The sequence below is a fragment of the Passer domesticus genome, chromosome 4 (genome assembly GCF_036417665.1).
Source record: "Passer domesticus isolate bPasDom1 chromosome 4, bPasDom1.hap1, whole genome shotgun sequence".
In the NCBI taxonomy this organism is placed as follows: domain Eukaryota; kingdom Metazoa; phylum Chordata; class Aves; order Passeriformes; family Passeridae; genus Passer; species Passer domesticus.
The window spans coordinates 57,606,235-57,625,962 of record NC_087477.1 but is presented as its reverse complement, the minus strand read 5'-3'; the positions used below and the strand labels follow the sequence as shown (position 1 = coordinate 57,625,962).

General features: G+C 40.8%; 1 protein-coding gene across 10 annotated transcripts in view; it reads right to left on the bottom strand.

Moving 5' to 3' along the window:
• LNX1 (ligand of numb-protein X 1) overlaps positions 1–19,728 on the bottom strand; it is a 120,773-nt gene that overhangs the window by 33,205 nt on the left and 67,840 nt on the right. For all 10 annotated transcript variants that reach the window (XM_064418153.1, XM_064418149.1, XM_064418147.1 and 7 more), the window contains one exon: positions 1,252–1,493. In XM_064418153.1, coding sequence (XP_064274223.1) covers positions 1,252–1,493 — 242 coding nt within the window. The remainder of the gene's footprint in view (positions 1–1,251; positions 1,494–19,728) is intronic.

Genomic DNA, 19,728 nt, shown 5'->3' with positions numbered 1-19,728 from the left:
CTATACGTTTGACCAAAAAAAGCTGGAAGTCATTAAAACTCTTCTTGAAAAAATCCCCTCTACTACTACTGCCTCAAAACCTGGAAATTACTCTAAAGCCACCAATGATTGCCAACTGTTTCATGTCAAAAATTTTAAATATTATCAGGTGGGAGGGGTCAAAAGCTCCCATATTGTGACTCGGGTACAGCACTACAAAAGAAAAGTCATAATACTTTCAAAACATGTCACTCTTTTCCATCCTGCTAAAGATATCTTCATGGCTGTTGCTGTTCTGTCTGTTCCAGCTCTGCATGCTAGCCAAATATTGTAATCTAATAATACAACATTCCCTCAAACCAGACTGTGGCCTCTACACTCAATAAAACTGACAGAATTTATTGAGATTCTGGTGTTCTGCTCCCGCACCCTTCCTTTCCTCACCTCTCCAAACCCTGGCACAACAAAAGGATAATGCTTCTCATTTCCTAGAATATTTTCATCCCTTCATCCATTTTCCCAATAAGCAACTGGCAGCACACAAGGTGGGCTTTTTCCATTTCAGCTGCAGAATCCTCAAATACATGCTTTGAACTCACCATTAATACTTCTGACTCTGGCTTTAGCCAGGCCCTGTTTTTCAAACATGACACTCATCAGAGACAGGTGAAGTGTCACAAGGTGAAAGATCAAGGCTAAGTCTCCTGATGCAGCTTGTCCCCTGACTATTGTTATTTCAGCAGGACCAGCTCCTCCAAACTGCACCTTCCCAAGAAGCTGGCAGATGTTCCTCAAGCTCCTAAGGCAATTGTTAGGGTTTTTGGTTTTTTTTTCCCCTGAAAATACTTGGCAAATGTGAAACACATTTCCCAACAAGATTTTGGGTAGTGCCCATGCCTGTGGATGTTATTTGGGCCACCAAGATTTAGTGGAAACACATTACCCAGCTACACCATTTCCCTAGCCCATCACACATAACATTTAATCTTCCAACAGAGCTGACTTACCTAAATAATATTTCTAAAGATTTCCAGTTTACATGTGTACAGCTAGTCTATTTTCAGATTGATACTGACCCTGGCCAAGCCATTATTTTTCACCTCAAATCTATTGGGTCACTGAGTGCACAATTTGATAAACCATGAAAAATGAAAGCTTTGACTTCCCCCACCCCTTTTTCTTTTTAAATTTTTTTTTAATCCTCCAGTGACATATATTCAAGAGAACAATGAATTTGTTGCAGGCTGTGAAGCCATCATTTTTGGCACTTACTCCTGTTGCGGTTGCTGCGGTGCAGGTCTCCGGGGCTGCTGCCCAGCTGGCTGTCCTCTGAGGTGGGGCTGAAGGCCGGGTTCACCAGCCCTGGCTCATCTGTCATTAAGGCAATGGCTGCAGCTGCTGAGAGCTCAGGGCCCAGGGCAGCTACTGCTAAGCTGGAGCCACGGTCTGGAGAGCAGTCCTGGGAACGCCTCTTCCGCTCCTTGGTAAGGCCATAGTGGGATGCTCCTTTACATCTAAGGAGAAGGGAGGGAAAGAGAGACATGATAGCAAGTTGTGTTTAAATCATGCGTACTAATGGAAATTCTCTGCTTCCGAGGAATCACGTGGAGTACAACCTGTGATGATCATGGTGACCAGTGAAATATGGATGATTATTAACAAGAGGGAAAAAGGCCAGTGTGTGCTTCAAAGGAGGTGAGTTATCACCTTACATGGGAAGAGTACTGCTGGTCAAGGAAAAATAGAGAGCCTGAGCCTTGTGTGTAGTCTTATGTGCATCAATAGTTGCTGTGGATGCAAGAGGACAAGAATAGCAGGTGGCTAATTAAGCCAGAGGCTACAATCTGTATTTTCCAACTTGCCTCTGATTGACAAAGGAGAGCAGGGTGAGGCTTGATAGCTTCTCTGGGTCTGCTAGTGAAATAAAAGGCACCTTATCCAGTTCTGCCTCCTGAAAAACCCTCCCGGTCACCAACGTGGTCACATGTGGAGCATGGCACTGTGCCTGCAGAGACCAGAGCAAACCATAAGGGGAGGGCTGCAGGTGGGAGCTGAACACCTGGGGGCTGCAGGAATCCAGGCCACATGCGGCGCCTTTACAGACCATTAACTACTTGAACTGATTAATTGTTTTCAAATTCAGCCACAGAGATGAAGTTGCCAACTCTGCTATTCCAGCTCAGCTGAGACACTAAAATAGGCAGGTCATTGTCTTGACAGAGGAAGAGGTGCAAGCGGGGTAGGGGATCCCACTGACCCTGCAGCCACACCAGAGTCAAGGAGGGACTGCAGAGCTCCCACCAAGGGGCTGGGACCCCATGCCAAGGTCCTTGGGCCAGCCTGGGACTTCTTCATCTTGGGGACCTCAAGGTAGGTTCTAAACTTCTTCTGGGGGAAAATCCTCTGTTTCTAGTGGAGAAACACATGTTCTCAAAAGAGCTCAAGATACAGCATTATAAGGGGCAAGTTACAAGCCTGCTTTGAAACACACGTAGTTATGCTTCCAAATATCTGTTCTAGATTCATCCTAGACAACAAAGGCAGGACCATGCATGGCATTTCTTTTTTAAGACTCATGAAAGAAAGTCACTTGAATAAAATTAAAGGTCACTGTAGTCTTCATGAGTCAGTATTCAATTAAAGCTATAAAACAACTGAAAAGACAGTGAACAAGGACACAGCACTTGTGAATTCACCAGCACCACTTCTGCCCAGTGCTACCCACTAGAACCACATTCAGTGCATCAAAAAAAATAAATTGCTTTTAATCATAATCTAATGAGCTTGGCCTACTTTCAGTTACTATTATCCCTTTCTTCATGGTGAAGGCTAACTGATGACTTTCATGAAAGTGCCCTGTAGGACAAACTCACAGAAATAGCTGCAGAAACCCTTAGGGACAGAAAGCTCTTCGTAATATATGGCATGCACAAATGGCAATGCATAATACATACAGTAAACAACGCTAGTGGGTTAAGTGTCACAAAAAGAAGTAGCACACTGAACAGAACACTTGGAAGAGAAATTATTATGGAAGCAGTTCCTGAGACAGAAAGCGGAAATGTCATCGAGCTCTCTGTATCAGCTTCTGAGTAGCAGTTTAATTTCTATCATGATACTGACTTTTGATGAGACAATTGAATCAGAACCTTTTTTTGGCACTAGATTATGGTTTACCATAATTTACTTCATCCTGCTTCTGACAACTTTTATCTTAAAGAGGGGAAAAATACCCAAACCAAACTCTGTCATATTGATAACTGTATAAGTGTTATGTATATGCTTTAAGGCTTGGATAGGAATGGCTGTAACAGAAGTTATTTCTGAAACTTTCCACAAGCAAAATGAAGCATCTCAGAAGAAAATACTCTTATGGAAGAGAAGATCGGTCAACTGCTTCAAAAGACCAGTGAATAGCTATTTCAGGCATCCATTGCAAGGCAAGACTGCAAGAGTAGTCATATAAAGAAAGGAAGAGCTCTTCTGCCTCCATTGCAGCAGGTATTTTTCTGTTTCATTCCAGATTTTCTCACTCCCCCAGAACCCTAAACTATAGCAGGATGCTTTCCTTTAGATTTCATGGGAAGCAGAATAGGGATTAGCAGGATGCTTTCCTTTAGATTTCATGGGAAGCACAAAGGCCTTTTCCTCTTGCTACTCACCTAAACACCTTCATCACAGTGTTTTGGATACCCATCCTTGACATCTCTCTCTTGCAGTAAAGTCACATTTGCTAATCCAGCCTATGAATGCTTAACAAAATAGCTTTAAAATAGTCTAAAAACCCAACACAGAGAAGTGGCTTTGGGGAGAACTGTTTGCTGTTCTCAGAAGACAGTCTCTGCTTTACAACAATCTTGCAAAGATTCAGAATGTGATAAGAGATATTCCCACTCCTGTTCATTTTATTTCTTTTGGCCATGTTTTTCCCGTGTCAGTAAAGTTTCAGTGGCTGATACTAGAACACCAGCCTTGTGAATGGGTTCTCAAATGCATGTGGTATTTTTATTTGGAAAGCTCTATGAAGATCAATATGAAGATCAATATGAAGATCAGAAGTGGCTCTGCCCAAAGATTCTTAGCTATTTGGATTCAGTCACTGCCTGGTGCCCATCTGTAGTTTGCTGCTACAGCCTTCTCTTTCTGTGGAAATCTTCACTTGCTGCTGCTGGCTGTACTGCAGACACACAGTCAACAGCTTCATTCCAACAGCAATGAACAGAAGACAGCTACTTTGAAAGTAGAGAGGACTGACACAGTTTAAGATGTGGCTTATTGGAGAAGACAAGTTGTCATGATACAAAGCACAAAGCATATCTTTCTAGCGCTGCCAGAAATAGTTAAAGAAGAACCAGAGCTCTTCAAGTATGATCACTGAAGCTATTTCTTAAATAATTGTGGCAGGCATAAATGAACACAAATCAAGACCTCTTTCTTCAGATTAACACAGTGTCCTTGAAGAAGGAAAAAAAAGTCCCAAGACCTCAAACTTGTAATAAAATTTGCAATAGCATCTCTTCACTTTCATTGTTTTACTTGTGCTGACACTGCTGTGATAACAGAAAACAGAAGAGATGACTGTCTAAGTGGAATCATATTTATAGTGTTCAAGCTACATTTTTCCATATGGTTGGATTTAGCTCCCAGAAAAGAGAGAAACCTAAAACAGCTACATGCCAGCAATAATTAGCTCTCTCATTGTGAGTATTAATCACAGTGCCTGATTTGCAGCTGGAAGAGTGGGATACCTGATTAACATAACCAGTCAGAAAGTGAACTCAACAGTGTCTGCAGGCCAAGGTGAACTACAGATTTATGTTCCTTCTCAGTTGTGCTGGACAGCGAGTACATCCGTGCAGCCGTACGATACCGAAACAATTTGAAGGCCAAAACCCAGAGAGATAAACAGACATGAATAATGTGTGTTGTACAGTTTGTGCCATTAAAGTAGTGTCACTGGGTGCACAGGAAACTGAGAAAATAGTTTCTTCTGTTTGAACAGCCTCTTTTATGAAACAGATATCTACTGTCTGATATTCTAGTATGAGCTAACCACTGGGTGGTATGAGAGCAATGGTCGCTGCTGAAATTTCACCCAGGGCTGCAATTCTGGCTGGTATCAACACTGGCAGCCACAGGGCAATCTTTGCCCTGTATCCTGTTCCACACTTGAGGGACAGTCTGCACTCGAGGCTTCAGGAGCAGCACATCCCAAGAGCCAGAGCAAGGAGATCCAAAACCCTGTGGCAGCCTTAACTTGGTCCTACCATTCATAAAAAAAGCCTTCAGTTAAACTCAAGGCCAACAGAGACATATCTACATCACTTGAAATTCAAATTAAAACAAGGGTTTGAAAAGAGACTTCTCCTTGCAGCATCCCTGCCTTGCACAGCAAAGCACAAATTGAAAGTAACATTGACCTCAAGGATTTCAATTATCCAGGCTGACATAGGAAAAAAATGTAAAGCCAAAACATAAGCAAGGACAACTGCATGGATTTTTTCACCTCTCTTCTAGTGATCTAAATAAAACAATTACAAAGGTAAAAAAAATATGTATATATTTGCCCATGGCAGGGGAACTGGAACTAGATGATCTTTATCATTCCTTCCAACACAAACCATTCTATGATCCTATGATTTATTATGCATGTGTTCTTAAAAATGCCCCGCCTTCTGTGTCACTTCACATGCCTGGGCATGAAACGGGAAAAAAGTGAATCTGCAGAGTCACAGTGGTTGTGACCCAGGCCCGACACAAATAAACAGAGCAGGACCCCTCCCTGCCCACTTCCAGCACCCCTCATATTTTGGACTGTTTTACTTTAGTGCAGAAGCAGTGGACGCATTGTCAGAATGAAACTAAGAATAATGTTACAAAGCACTTAAGATTGCCCATCAGAAAAAAATACTGCATAATGGGCTGCCACTGCTGTTCCATAATTCAGCCCTGATCACGACAGACAAGTATGTTTCAGCTATGGTCTAACTGCAAGAAGCCTCATCCCTGTGTAATTTTGTCTTCACACAAGCTGGGGTCCAAATCATCAACAGCTTGTGCCATACCTCTGTTACACAAACTCCCTGAATGCTCTAGCACCCATAAACTAATCCAGTGGAAAGGGTGATGGAGAAACCAAAGCTGATCAACCAAGAGCATCCTGGATAACCTGGTGCTGAAAACCTTGCTTGTGAGACCCTGGTGAGAGGTTTCTGCTGTGCCTAGGAAGAAAGGAGACATGGGGTTTAATTGGAGAGGATGACTCACAAGAAGGTGTTGACAATTCCTGCCCCACAGGAACCATCCACACCATTGCAGTGTGCATTGGCAGTGACAGTAGTCCAAACATAACCCAAACACCAACCGCATGGACTTCAGGCCAAACACTTAAACTCTGAAGTTTTCTGAAACTCCAGCACAAGGGAGTGAAGTGACTGAGTCAGTTCTTCAGACAAGGCTAACACAAACTCTCCTGATCTGACTTTTGTCAACAGTGCACCAAGAAAAAGAAGCAAGGTACCTGAACTCCCACTATATCCCATGTTATAGATATAAGCTAAAATGCAGCAAATTCATGGTCTCCCATCCAGCCCAACCACACTGGTGCCTAAGAGGTCAGAGACATCAATATCTTTGGCAGTGAAGGTGATCACTACCCTGCTGCTCTCTGAATCTGATGACATTGTAACAACCTTGCTCAGAAAACTGGCTTCTGTGAATCTTGGTCCTATGTACAAAATTTTTCTTTTTTCTTTTTCTGCTATGTAGGGAAATGAATTCTGGAACAGAGCACTTCACAGAAATGTTTTTTTCCTTGGTAATTCTGAATTCTTGCAAGGATTAACTCTTGTGTGAATGTTGCATATGGAAAAAAAGCTTCAAAAGTACCTGATATTCCTGATATTTTTTAATGCATGTGTCTTTTCCACTTTTTATAAAGAACTGTCTCATGTCAAGAACAATCCTCAAGCTACTCTAATCATGGCATTTAGCTATGGTTAGAAGGTCCTGCCTACATTAAACCTTACTCAATATTGACAAAGAAGGGAATGAGCCATTTAAAAAGCAAAGCTTAAACTTCTGGATTGAAGTTTCCAGTGAACAGTTGCTGAAAGACAGGCTGCAAAACCCATATCTAAGCAAGCAACTAGAAATAGGCTGATCTGCACCTGCACTTGAATTGCATAATGCCAGCAATATTTCCAGGTGCTTGTCACTGCTGTTCTGTGCACTCTGTACCCTGGCATTGATGCACTTGGGTATCCTCTCCCTGATGATCCCTCAGTGTCAGAGATTTGCCATCTTGTTTGGAGAAAAAAATGCATATTTTTCACTTAAGTGGGAAATTGTCCCAGTTACTACTGCTCTTTCTCTTCAATAACCCTGTAAACAAAAGCCTTTTAGAGACAGCTTCCTGACACCTGGGGCATCAGGGCTGGCTGGGAGGGCAGCGTGGGCCTGTGGCATGATCCCTGCTGCCTCTGGGGGGCTGAGGATCAGCAATTCCTTCCTACGGTTCCATAAACACTGCTCTTCTCGGTGTCAGCACAGAGATAGCTGCGATAGAAACTTAGATGAGGCAAATGGCTTCTCTGTCTAGCTGTCAGAGAGATTTTCTCATGTTATTTGCTCTCTATTGTCAGCCAGAGGCCATTGCCATAGTAAAAGCAAGTAATAGATTTAGTGGTTCTGTATTTCTGCATTACTACTCTCTAAATATTTATAAAGGTCCTCATAATATTTATTGTATTAAGTTAAAGCTATTTAGCTTAAATACTTTCCCACAAGATAGGAAAACCTCTCACATATTTATCTGTTTCAGTTTAATTTCTGCATATTCCTATTATGGTTTCCTAAGGGTTTTTTCCACAATTTTTGTGTTAATGAAGACATCACAATTCAATACATTCTGGAAAACTACCTTGCTAACAAAGCCTAAAATTGTGCTTTGTCGTATCTGTAAAGATCTGACCCCAGGGAAGGGCTGTCATTTTCACAATGCTTTTGCACTAAGGTGCTGTCAAACAAAATATATTTGTGCATTATATAAGGAACGTGTGCAGAAGTATCTGTATACTTATATTTCCATGTCAGCTACTCTGCATGAATTTGGGTCCACCAGTAGAAAAAGGAGTTGTAACTCTCATAGATTGAAAAGGTAAGGTTTTCTAAGCATATGAGGAAAAAGTATTTAGCATTCTTGATAATTACAATTTAGTCTTCAGCTATAGTGACATACTCCCATTTCTGGCATTTGTCTGCTGAGAAGGAGGAGCAAGCGTGGCTTGTCATCATGTTTGAGGCCCTTAAAAGTGTTTTGCATTGATGAAGAACAGAACTGCATTTCAGAGTTCAGACCTCACAACTACCAATGGACAAAGACTTGGTGTCAGACAAAAACTGAACAAGCATTCAATGAAAACCAAATACCTATTTCATATTTGAGTGCTTATACTGAAAAATGGGAATATTTCCATATTGCCTACTAGTCTTCAGGAGAGTTGAAAGACTTGGAACACATTTTTAATGTGAAATATAATGTAGAGCTTAAATTTCATGTACATGCTAGCAAAGTATCACCTAACATGAGGTTGTGTTTAGGATTTTTTCCCCCTTCTCTTTAAAACTCAGAAAGTTGTATTTCAACCACCATCTCGAGCTTCTATTATGAAATCTTTTAAAAGGCCCATTAGCATCTATCATGGGAACAGGGAATTGGAAGAAATTGGAAAACAACATTAGTTGCCTGCAATTGCAGACAAAAATCATGGTTGGGATTATTGTGCAATGATCCCAGTTATTGTTGAGACTAAGTACAAATTGTTGGTCCAGAACATGTTTTCTTCCTCTCTTGAAACATCTTTCAGGCCATTATTTTGTCACTGATGATTTTGAAACCACAACTGTACTGATTTTCCTTCAAGGTGGGATTATAATTCAATTTCTAGTCATAAAGCAATCCAACAAATTTCAACTGTCTTACATATAGGAGAATGGAGCTGTAAATTGCTAGAGAGAGCTGAGATGGGCAAGTTGGCACCCAGGCTTTTCAACTGTATTTTACAGGTTAGCACACCTTGCTTTTGCTTAACATAACTACTTCTTTAGACAAGCCAATACTCAAAATTGACTTTGTGAATATTGGTTTTGCTTCCCCTTCTATGCCCCTTTTCCCCGTGTTCAAGTCACAAGTGCTCTGAGAATGCACAAAGGCATCAGCAGACTGTTCCCACTGCTCACATAAATCATAGTCTTGAGTTGCTTCTAGAGTCTCTACCTTTTCCAATGCTGCTTTTAAATGTAATGCTTGTAGAGCACAAGTAGGCATGGAGCTACAAAACTGAGGAGTTAGGCAGGGTGGAAAACTGCAGTCAGTCTCTTATTCATTATTTACTCCTAGACTGCAAACAAACTAATTCACCTACTTTACTCCTAAATAAACAATAGTCATCACAGGGAAGATACTGGCCAGACATACAGTACCAGAGTGATCTTGTGTGATACAAAACAACAGCAATATTTATTTATACTGGACTTAATTAAGACTGAAGCTCCCAAGGAGTGATCTACATATCTCATGCAATCTACTCACAGCAGCTGACACAAGCAAGAAAAACAGAGGTAGCACACTATCTCTAATTCCTGGTAGGTGCTCAGGTATTGACACAGCAAGGAACTTGTGAGTACTTGGTTAGGAGCTTCAGAGCAAAATAAGCGTGAAAAACAAGACACATGGGACTATCAGTTTTGAGCTGGTGAGAGCCAGTAAACCTTGCTGATTGCTTGTAATACTTATAGCATTCAACAAATAATACATTATTTTAACCCACTAATCTTGTCCAAGTGCTGTATCAAAGTACTGAAGTACTAAAAACTCCTCTTGACTTCAGCAGAAATGGAGCTTGATGAAAACTTTACTAAGAGCTTTTATCACCTTTCAGAATTGTATCATTATCTATAAAACATACTTAAAATATTCAGCTTTTACTACCTCAAGAAGAGTTAAACTTGAACATTTTTCCAAAAGAAAATGAGAAAACACCAATTAGAAAGAGATTTTTCTAGATGGAAAATGTAGGTACTTAGCAATATTTGTACATTCTTCTACCTGCAGAAGTTGTGCATAAGGGAACAATCACAAGTAATGTGTATCAGTTGTTTATTTAGAAAGCAACATAAGACCTGCCATGAGCAGCTCTGAGCTTCATATCTGCTTTTCAAGTCCACCCAAGACCACTCAAAGAACTAGCCAGCCAGCAATCTTGACCACTGATTTTGCCTCATACTAATAAAAATAATGATAATACAACCTTTTCACATTAGGAATTGAGATTGTATATAATGAAGCTGCAGCAGGATCACTAAAAATATTCCTCACTTAGAATATTAACTAAAAAATGAGCCTAAGGGAAATCACAGTATATATACACAAAGGCTCAAATATTGCTGCTAAAATCAGGTTATCTGTGACAAAAATAACAAGTAAAAGACAAAGGAATTCTTGAGGCATTGCAATGCTGTTTCTCATATCCAATACACTCATCCAATACTCATTATCCAATACTCTCAATCCAGTACACTACATTTGCAAATTATGCAGGTACACATATAATTAATATTAAGAATAAGCATTCAATCTGTTGATTCATATGCTTTTCACATTTATTGGTAATATGTTTTTCACTTTTATTGTTTGGTCTTTTGATCACCGGATTATTTTCAACACGTATAACTAGTCTCCTGGAACTTAAAATCTCAGCATTGTCTTCCCATCCTACTATCCCCACCTATGCTATAAAAACTGTATGATGCAGTGAGCAAAATATGTTTGCAATGGGACAAATGGGGTTGGTTTTTAACAAGGTTGACAGGATCAGCTTAACCTGAATTCTTGCAGCTACAGACACAAAAGTCTGACAGACAGAAACTTTGTATTTACACATACTTAGTATGCATTTATTTTTAAAATAAAACTAATTACAATATCTGCTGTGTCAGACTCAGCAACCCAGCACTACTGAGAGCAGGTGTGAGGCTTCTGTTGGCAAAGAGAAGTAACTCATGCCCATAAGCCTCTAGATATAATAAAAAGAGAACACTGTGTTCAGTTTCAAAATGTTTTCAACCCAAGGCTTGGGTTTACTACTATGTTCTCCACTGGAATTTGAAATTATAGGAAATAATGGAGCTACATCCAACAAATCACAAAGGCTGTCTTTACACAATCTTTTTCACAGAACATGCTGTGGACATCCATCCAAAGGTCTAGCTCTGGTGGCATTTGTCTCTGACCACTGTGACCCAAAAGTCACATAAGGTCCCTTCTAGGTCAGCATGGATATCTAAATTATACTGCCAACACATCTTGGTACATATCATACTCCAAAACACATTTTTGCTTCCTCATAGGGAAGGTCACAAAAAAAGGAGGTCTCAGTACACCTCAGCAGTTGAAAAACCACAGAGACCCCTGTCAGATGTCTGTCTGAGTCTTAAGCAAACATCTCTGCTGTACAACTAAGTAGCTTCTTGAAATGTCACAAATGTTTTCCATATTCTTATAAAATCTGGTGTCTGATATTCAACAAGGACCCCAAATCAGCCTTATAAGTAAACTGCATTGCAGTCTTCTCTTTTGCACATATGATTAGAAGAGGGTGGATCAGAGGGACATCACAAGCCAGTTTTCAGAACAAATCCCCCCAGACCCATTTGGCATGCAAAAATCTTCACAGATTGTGTTTTATAGGTTCCACCCAGTTGAATATGAGATATTTCAGTGAGATATTTCACCCATCCATTAAAATAAACACACATTTCAAAAACATTTAAGGGCTTCAGAAATTCCAAATCCAGCCACAGCACAAGTATGGCTGGAATGTTGTTTATAGTCTCCTGAAAGCTCACATAGTAGGAAATGCTCACTTATGCTGTAAAAATTGTGAAAAATTCTCCTTTTTTTGGAACACGCTTTTATAACAGAACTATCAGAAATACTTTTAACCCGAGTTCCTTTACACAAATCTGAAAAAAGCCCAATCCACTCACCCTTCTCCCCAGATAGGCACCTAGGGCAGTGCTGTGTTCAATATCATGGAAAGCACCCGAGAGAGAGTGGCTCCCCTCCTGTTGTATGCAGACCACTGTCAGTGGAGGGGGGAGGCTGGGGAGGCTGAGGGAGCTCACAGCCTCCCACCTCAGTTTTCAGGAGTGCTGTAACCACTAAAGCTCAGGTTGGGATAAGGCTGAGTTTTGCTCCTCCTGCTGAAGCTTATTCTGAGAGGTGAATTAAGCAAGAGGGAGATCAATGCTGCACCCAAATTAAAACTGGCACATTGGGAGGGAGAAACTGAGTCCTGATTTAGAGCCTGCTGTGGCTTTTCAGCTGAATTTGAGAGGGGTTACAGGAAAGGCACTCTCCTTTAAGTCCAGTCTGGACTGGCAATACCATCAAGGCACACAGGCCTATCTTCAGTCTGAAGCTGAAGAACTGGCCTTAGAGGCTTCAGATATGGGCTGAGAACCTCTCTGGAAAATTGTGTATTGTTTTCTCAGATCACTGGGATATAACAGGTGAATCAAGGAATAAAATACAAAAATTAGAGTGCAAGCAAGAATTCAATCTTAAGGACAAAAGATGCCTTCAGAAGTGGGTACCATATTACCAACAACACAAAATGCATATCCCTGACAAAGAAAAGTACCATAAAATCACAGAAGAGCCTAGGCTGGAAGAGACCTCAAGAATCATGTTGTCCAACCTTTCATGGGAGAGGAAGCCTAGATGAGATTATCTAGCATCCTCTCCAAAACTCTGAGTGATAAAACTTTTATCTGAGGTGATTAACCTTAAGCATCTTGAAAACCCTAAGTGATGGGAACTCTACTACATCCCTGGGGATGTTGTTCCAGTGAACAATTGTACTCACTGTGAAAAACAAAGTAGAAGGAGTAAACAAGTTTTGCTCTGTACCTTCATTTAAACCAACTTTTCTTAGGCTGTTGCTCCTTCATATTCCTTAGTTTACAGCTGTTTTATGTTTCTTTAGGTTTTCTTAGTCACTTCTAATTGCTCAGATTTCATATTGTTTTTGCATTGTAAAATGGACAAGGACCCCTTTCACTAGACCAGGCTGTTCAAGGCCTTTTCCAACCTGTCCTTGAACACTGCTGGCATCCACAATTTCCCTGGGCAAGCTGTTCCAGTGTCTCACCATCCTCACAGTAAAGAATTTTTTCCTTATAGCTAACCTAAGTTTTCTTTCTTTCAGTTTGTACCATTACTCCTTGTCCTATTACAAGAGTCCCTGGCAGAGTCCCTCTCTGGCTTCCCTGTAGGCCCCATTCAGCCACTGGATGTTTTTTTCTTTTTTTTCTCTTTTTTCCTTTTTTTTTTTTAATTATTCAATTAAAAGCCTCTTCAGGATAAAAGTCATTTCATCCTGTCCTGTTACAAAACACATTAACTTTTGTATTCGTCCAACAAAAGAAACAAAATTAAAAAAAACCCAAAATGTTCTTCAGGAAGCTGCAGTTTCCCTTTTACAACACTGCAGCTTTGGAAATTTCAATATTCAAGCTCTAATGGCTAGTTTTGCTTTCAGTTTTAAAATATAAACATCATCTGTACAGCTGGGCACCTAGAACACAGTGGGAAAACCTGAGCAGCAGGTTTGGAGTACTGAACCTTGAGCATGGGATAAAATTATATTTCCCTGGGTGATACAGGACAGTGGCCTTGCTCTTGCTGTCCTAGAAGGAACATCCTGCCTGACCTTGCTGCTCCCACAAAAAGGGCTGGGGCTGCTGTGCGACAGCCTGTCCTGAAATGAATTCAAACTGTGAATTCTGTGTGACAGTTTGTGGCATCTGGGTGACTCAGACAGCCTCTGTGCCTGAGGCTGTTCCAGCCCAGGCTGTGATTTTGTTAACGTCACAATTTAAGTAGACTTGGGTCTTGTTAGCAGTAATGATGGACTCCCTGAAGGAAAACCAAGGTGGCACTGGAAATGATGTCATTTCATTATCAGCTCTGAGATGGGGATAATTACATCTGTCTTCTTCAGACTGAGATGGCCCTGGTCCTTCAGAAGGCAGCTGGCAATCTAACTTCCAGCAGCATGCTTATGCCATGCCTCATCATCTGCTAATTTTCACATCAAAGGCATCACTCAAGGTGACCCAAACCATCATCAAAAGACAGGATTTCCAGCTGGACAAGTATACTAGTATCCAGTGGACAGCACCATGCTGGGGGCATTGGACATGTTTCCAGCCCTGACTGGGACATACATAAAACAAATCCTACTTGCTTCATGTAAATATAAACACAGCACGCTGTTAATGCAGACGGCTTGACAAGCCATATAATAGAGAATAGTCTAACAGATAAAATGAGTAATTTCCCAATGGTTACAAAATATCCACCTCAGCCTGACATGGACACTGAGGATTAAAAAAAATGGATAGACAGACTAAACAAAATTTGTAGTGCATTTAAATATTTATATTAGAAATTGAGACATGGGTTTCTGTAGTTATTTTTCACAATATCTTCGACCCATGGTTAGCAAATTACCTATCTTCTACTTCTGAGGAACTTCCTTAACTTCCCTGAAGCAAGTTTGCTTCCTGAAGGGCAAAGCCAAATACTCAGCACTGTGTGTTTATAAGAGTGCAGGGCAGAGAGAAAAGGAGGAAGAAGAAAGATAAATAAATACCTAACAATTAGCAATTGTGAACAGAATAGCCTCATGGCAAATTATTTTCTTTTTCTTTAAAAGCTAATTGAAGATGCTACAGCACCAGGTTACAGGGTTTTCTTAGTACTTAGATACTGGCATTAAGATGACCTTCCAAAATGGAGCAAGAAGTATTCTGCAAATGTTAACCACATTCAGTTTGCAGAGGTGGTGCTGCTTCCTAGGGGCTGTCTGCAACAGGGAAGTACATGATTGCTGTGGTGCTTGTGGAATGATACCTCAGGCACACTGTGTGTATTATATGTGCAGACACACACATCTGAGAATAGCTTCCCTGGAGACATCCCCATTCCAGAGTAAGAGTATTCACCAGAGAAGCTATCCTAGAATAAGAACAGTATTGTCACTTTACACTCAACTTTATTGGGGATTAGCTTCCCTGTGTGTTCAAACCACCATTTTAGGGTAATTCCTGCCCTTTCTTCACCACCCTATCTTCTGGACACTAAATGCCTCATTGGTCAAGTCTGGGTCTCTTTGAGAGACAGGGTCTACTCCTCAGTATGCCACATCTTGAAAACTAGTTGCTAAGTTTGCTTTGTTTATTATGTATTAAAAAGTCCTTTTTGCTTACTATGTTTTTTTCAATGTCTCCCACAACACAGGATTTGGCTCTTAAAACTACCATAGCACAAAAAGCAGTAAGAGTTAAAGCATCGCCACAAAGTCCTAACCGTAGGAACAGCACTTTGTCCCCTCAGCATCTCTATTAAAAAGGAGAGAGGGAAATGAAAGAAACACCCATTTAACTTCTAAAAGCACAAAAGAATTCAGGACTTCAGTAACATGTGTTACTAAATAAGTCACTGCATCCTCATGTTGCTAAAGATGCAGAATCATGAGTCACCTGAACTTCTGTGCTCAGCCCTGGACCTGACAGCTCACCAATGGCTTCAAAGGGTGAGGACCTTTTCTCTGCAATGTGACTGTTTTAGAAGACCTGGAAGAAGCACTCTTTGCAAAGCAGCCAGAAGGGAGGGAAGGATTACATCAGCAACTGCTTCCCTGGCACAGGGGACTGTAAGCAGCACAGCTGCTCTTTGTGGAAATGTCAGGGAGGGGGAAAAAAGGTGCCGAGAGAGTTGTCACCGTCATAAAGCACAATAGGTGGTTCCAGAATGATGGTTCACATGGTCTCAAGCTTTTCTTGAAAACTTTGCTCCGGAAGCCCAGGCTGACTAACTTTCCAAATAGCAAACACTACTTGGAAAAACAGACATGTAAACCATAAAATTACTTAGCATCCAGTTTCTCTGCTTCTCTCTGACAAAGGAGAGCACAGCTGTGTCTCAGTGTAGATGCAGCAGCTGAGATAACCCTATATGAGCCTTCTCCTACTCAGTCACAGCCACATCTATAGAATGTCCCAGGAGGATTTCAGGTGATACCCATGACTCTACCTCTCTTCTTGTGTCTACCCCCTTGGGCCAGTTGTCCCAGAGAAAGCAGCAAAATTCTGTTTGTTCCTGGGTTCTGCAGGAAGTCCTACACCTTCAGAGGCAAAACACTATCTCAAAGTTGTTTGAAGTACTGCCAGTGTATGCCCATGCAGCAAGCCAAAGCGAGCTTCAGATGGACACAGGCTGTCTCCTGTCCTCCTTTGTGTCCACAGCCTCCCCAGGAAGGAGGACAGACAGAGGAAGGTGTGTCACATGGTACCAAACTTACTCTCAGACACCGCCTGGAGATGAGGAAAAAAATCACACAGAAGATTTGGAACAAAGAAACAGTAAGCCCAGACCTTCCCTTCAGTCAAGAGAAAAAGAACACCAAACCTGAACTCTGCTTCCTTATGCCTGGAAGGATATGTCAAACTGATTCCTACTTCATCCCCATCACTGTGGTCAGTGAGAGGTGATCAGAGGGGACCAGGATTAATCCTTGGTCTATAGCTATGCCATACATCTTCAGTAATTTGTAAGACAGGCAGCAAGTCTGTTCACCCCTAAACCCCTAGAAGCCTTCTGTGGTGGCATGCATGGGCCCTACAAGAATTTATAGACTTCAGAGCTGCAGAAAACAGGGACCTTTTTGTACCCTGGCCCTTCAGCAGCAGATCTGACTATTCAGCAGTGGGTCGCTGTTCAATTCCAAGTCCTGCTACTGTCCTGAAAACATGCTTCTCCAAAGGGACTTTCTGGTCAGTGTTAAAGTAATGGAATTTGCGTTTGCCAATGCAGGGAGATAAATTTCACCAAAAAAAAAATCATGAGAAAAGTCACTGTTTTATAAGATCTGTTGTCATACAACTACCATTGTCACAAGGGACAGGAGAAGTGAAGTCTGAGGTTTTACAAATCTCCCACACAGGGGTGTGTATTTTTGAGGGAGGAAGAGGTTGTCATAAAGATTGCAGAAGCTGGAGTCCATGACATTTTATTCATATTGTTTCAACTCATTCACCCACATGCCCTCAAGGGATGTTCTGTTTTTTTAAATTGCTGTTTCTGCTAAAACCGCATGGTGTAAATTAGTGTGGTTAGACACTTCTTTCTCAAAAACATTTTTTTGGATCTCTACTATTCTATCTCTCTGCTCTATAGGTCTGAAAAGCAGAAGTTTTCCTGTGTATGCAAAACCCCGTTTTCTTCCAAATTAATTAAAATTAAATTCAAGAGAGTAATTTGTTGAAGTCAGTGGAGTATAGAACTAAGTTGAGTGAACCAAAAATCAAGCACATTGATAAGGCTGTTTTTGTAACTTCTTCCATAGCATCCTCTGTTTGAGTACTGGAATAGCAGACAGAACAACTAGAGCAAGATCCTGGAACTAAACAAATCAACTAAGCAAGAGGAATTGAATTACACAGGGTGAGAACTTATGACCCCTATTTTTTTTTACTTGTTTTATTCCCACCATTTGTAGTGGGTTTTGTAGGACAATTTGCAACTCTTTTAAGAATTTCAGTCCAGATGGTAATTTAACTAGGCAGAGGATCAGTTGATAAAACTCTGATTAGATGTCAGCTCTTCAACTGAGCTATTTCCATGGCCTGCCTTAACCCATGTTTAGTCTAACAGACAAATGTTTAGAATTCACCAAGACTGTTGAAGTGAAAGTAGTATAAAGGGAGTCTTAGCAAATATGGTCAACCCATAAAGATTTCCTTGCTTTTACCCTTCAGCTCCACATGTTTTGCTGAAGTTAAATTCTACAGCTTAAATTCACAATACATTACTCATACAATAATACATAAATTTAAAGTAAGAAACATAATCAGTTCAGAGTCTTACAGTGTTGCAACAGTACAAGGTAATAGAGGGCACATGGCTTGGTGTCTTTAGCACCATTGGAGCCAACCACAAGGATCCTTGACAGATCAAGCAGCCAGTTTCTCTCCTTTCTTCTTCCTCTTCTTCAACAAGACAAGACATTCAAGTGAATCCTCCTTTCACTGACTCTTTCACTATTACACAGACGAGAGAAGGATGCAGACAGGGTCTTGCCACCGCTACAACAATGAGGACATGGCTTGTGCAGCCCCAGCAGAAGTGTCTATCAATTGATTGATTGAACCTACCAGCTTCAAGAGGTTTTGAAATGACAGTTGGTGATCTCTATTCACTGTTCAACCCCAGAGCATCTAATGTTTTTAAACCAATTCAGTTCTCCTTTACCAGACAGAAGAAACATGTTGCTGTCATGCTGTTCAGTGTTCAAAGCCACACTTCCCTGATAACCTTGATCCTTTGGTATAGCTGAACCTAGTGGGGCAGAAGTGTGGGAGAGGCAAGAGGCAAGAGAAGAGGTGTAAACAAAATAGGAATTGAGAGGAAAAGAAAGACAAAAATTTAGTGTAGCCAGGTGCAGTCACATGGAAAATGGCTAAAGAAACCAAAATACATCCTGGTACTAGTGATGACAGAGACTAAATGAGCTTTACAAGTCTTGTCAAGAGAACCCACAAGAAAACCTATTTAAAGCTCAAACCTGCATCTCTTCTTAAAAGATAAATAGGGCAGTAGCAGCCAATTCATACTTGGCAGGTAGGTAGAGTTTACGTAGCACTGCAAAAAGATAAGCACCTATTTAAGAGTAAACTGTTATTTTTACCTAACGTGCAAACTAATCAAACACTTTCATCACAGTGAAACAGGCTAAACCCTTTTTACTGTCAACTGTGAGTCCTCTTGGTGTTGTAAAGCACCACAGGGCACAAAATCACTATGGTATTTTTTGTGTTGGTTGTCAACCTCTGTTTGCTGGAGATTTGAAAAACAGAGGAGACACGTAGCACAGGAAGATCTGAGCAACAATTAGCAGCCCTTAACAAAAAGCAAATCTGTGAAATGCATTTTCTCTCTGAGAAAGAGACTGTTAACCTCTCTTGAAATACTGAGTTAGCAAAAATATGAAGGATGCAACTTAACATCTGCTGGTGAGGAGAGGTGAGAAGAGGAGACCAGAGGACAGGACACTTTGTTGTGAGGTAAATGGAACAAGAGCAAATTTTTTTAAAAAATATCTGGTATGGATTACAGTTCATCAGCTCCGGAAGAAGGCTACTCTGTTTTGGCTTCCCTTCATGAATTTCTTTTGTTCACTTGGGTCACTTCACTATTATTTGAGCCTAGATTATACAAAAGGCAGATATGCAAGGCCGAATTTGTTTGCTTTCTCAGCTCAACATATTAAGTGCAAGTTTATATGTATAGAATATATCTTATTAGATGCTGTGTCCTGTTTTGGTCTGTTCTCTTCTGGTTTATTTTGAACTCAAAGACCATAACAGTAAGTGCCTTCAAACTTACAGATACTTAGGCTACTGGAGAAAGAGCAGAAAAAAAGTGAAATGCAGCAACCATTACTGTCCAACTTCATTACACTCATGCCCTGGAAGAATAAAAAATGTACTGGAATTTAATCTCCTCTGAGGGAAGAAACTGAAAGCAGCACGTTTGCTAGAAACTGCGCACATTCAATCCACTAAAATTCATCAAGATATGCAAAATTTAAATGCCATCTAAAAATGGACACTGAGCAAATT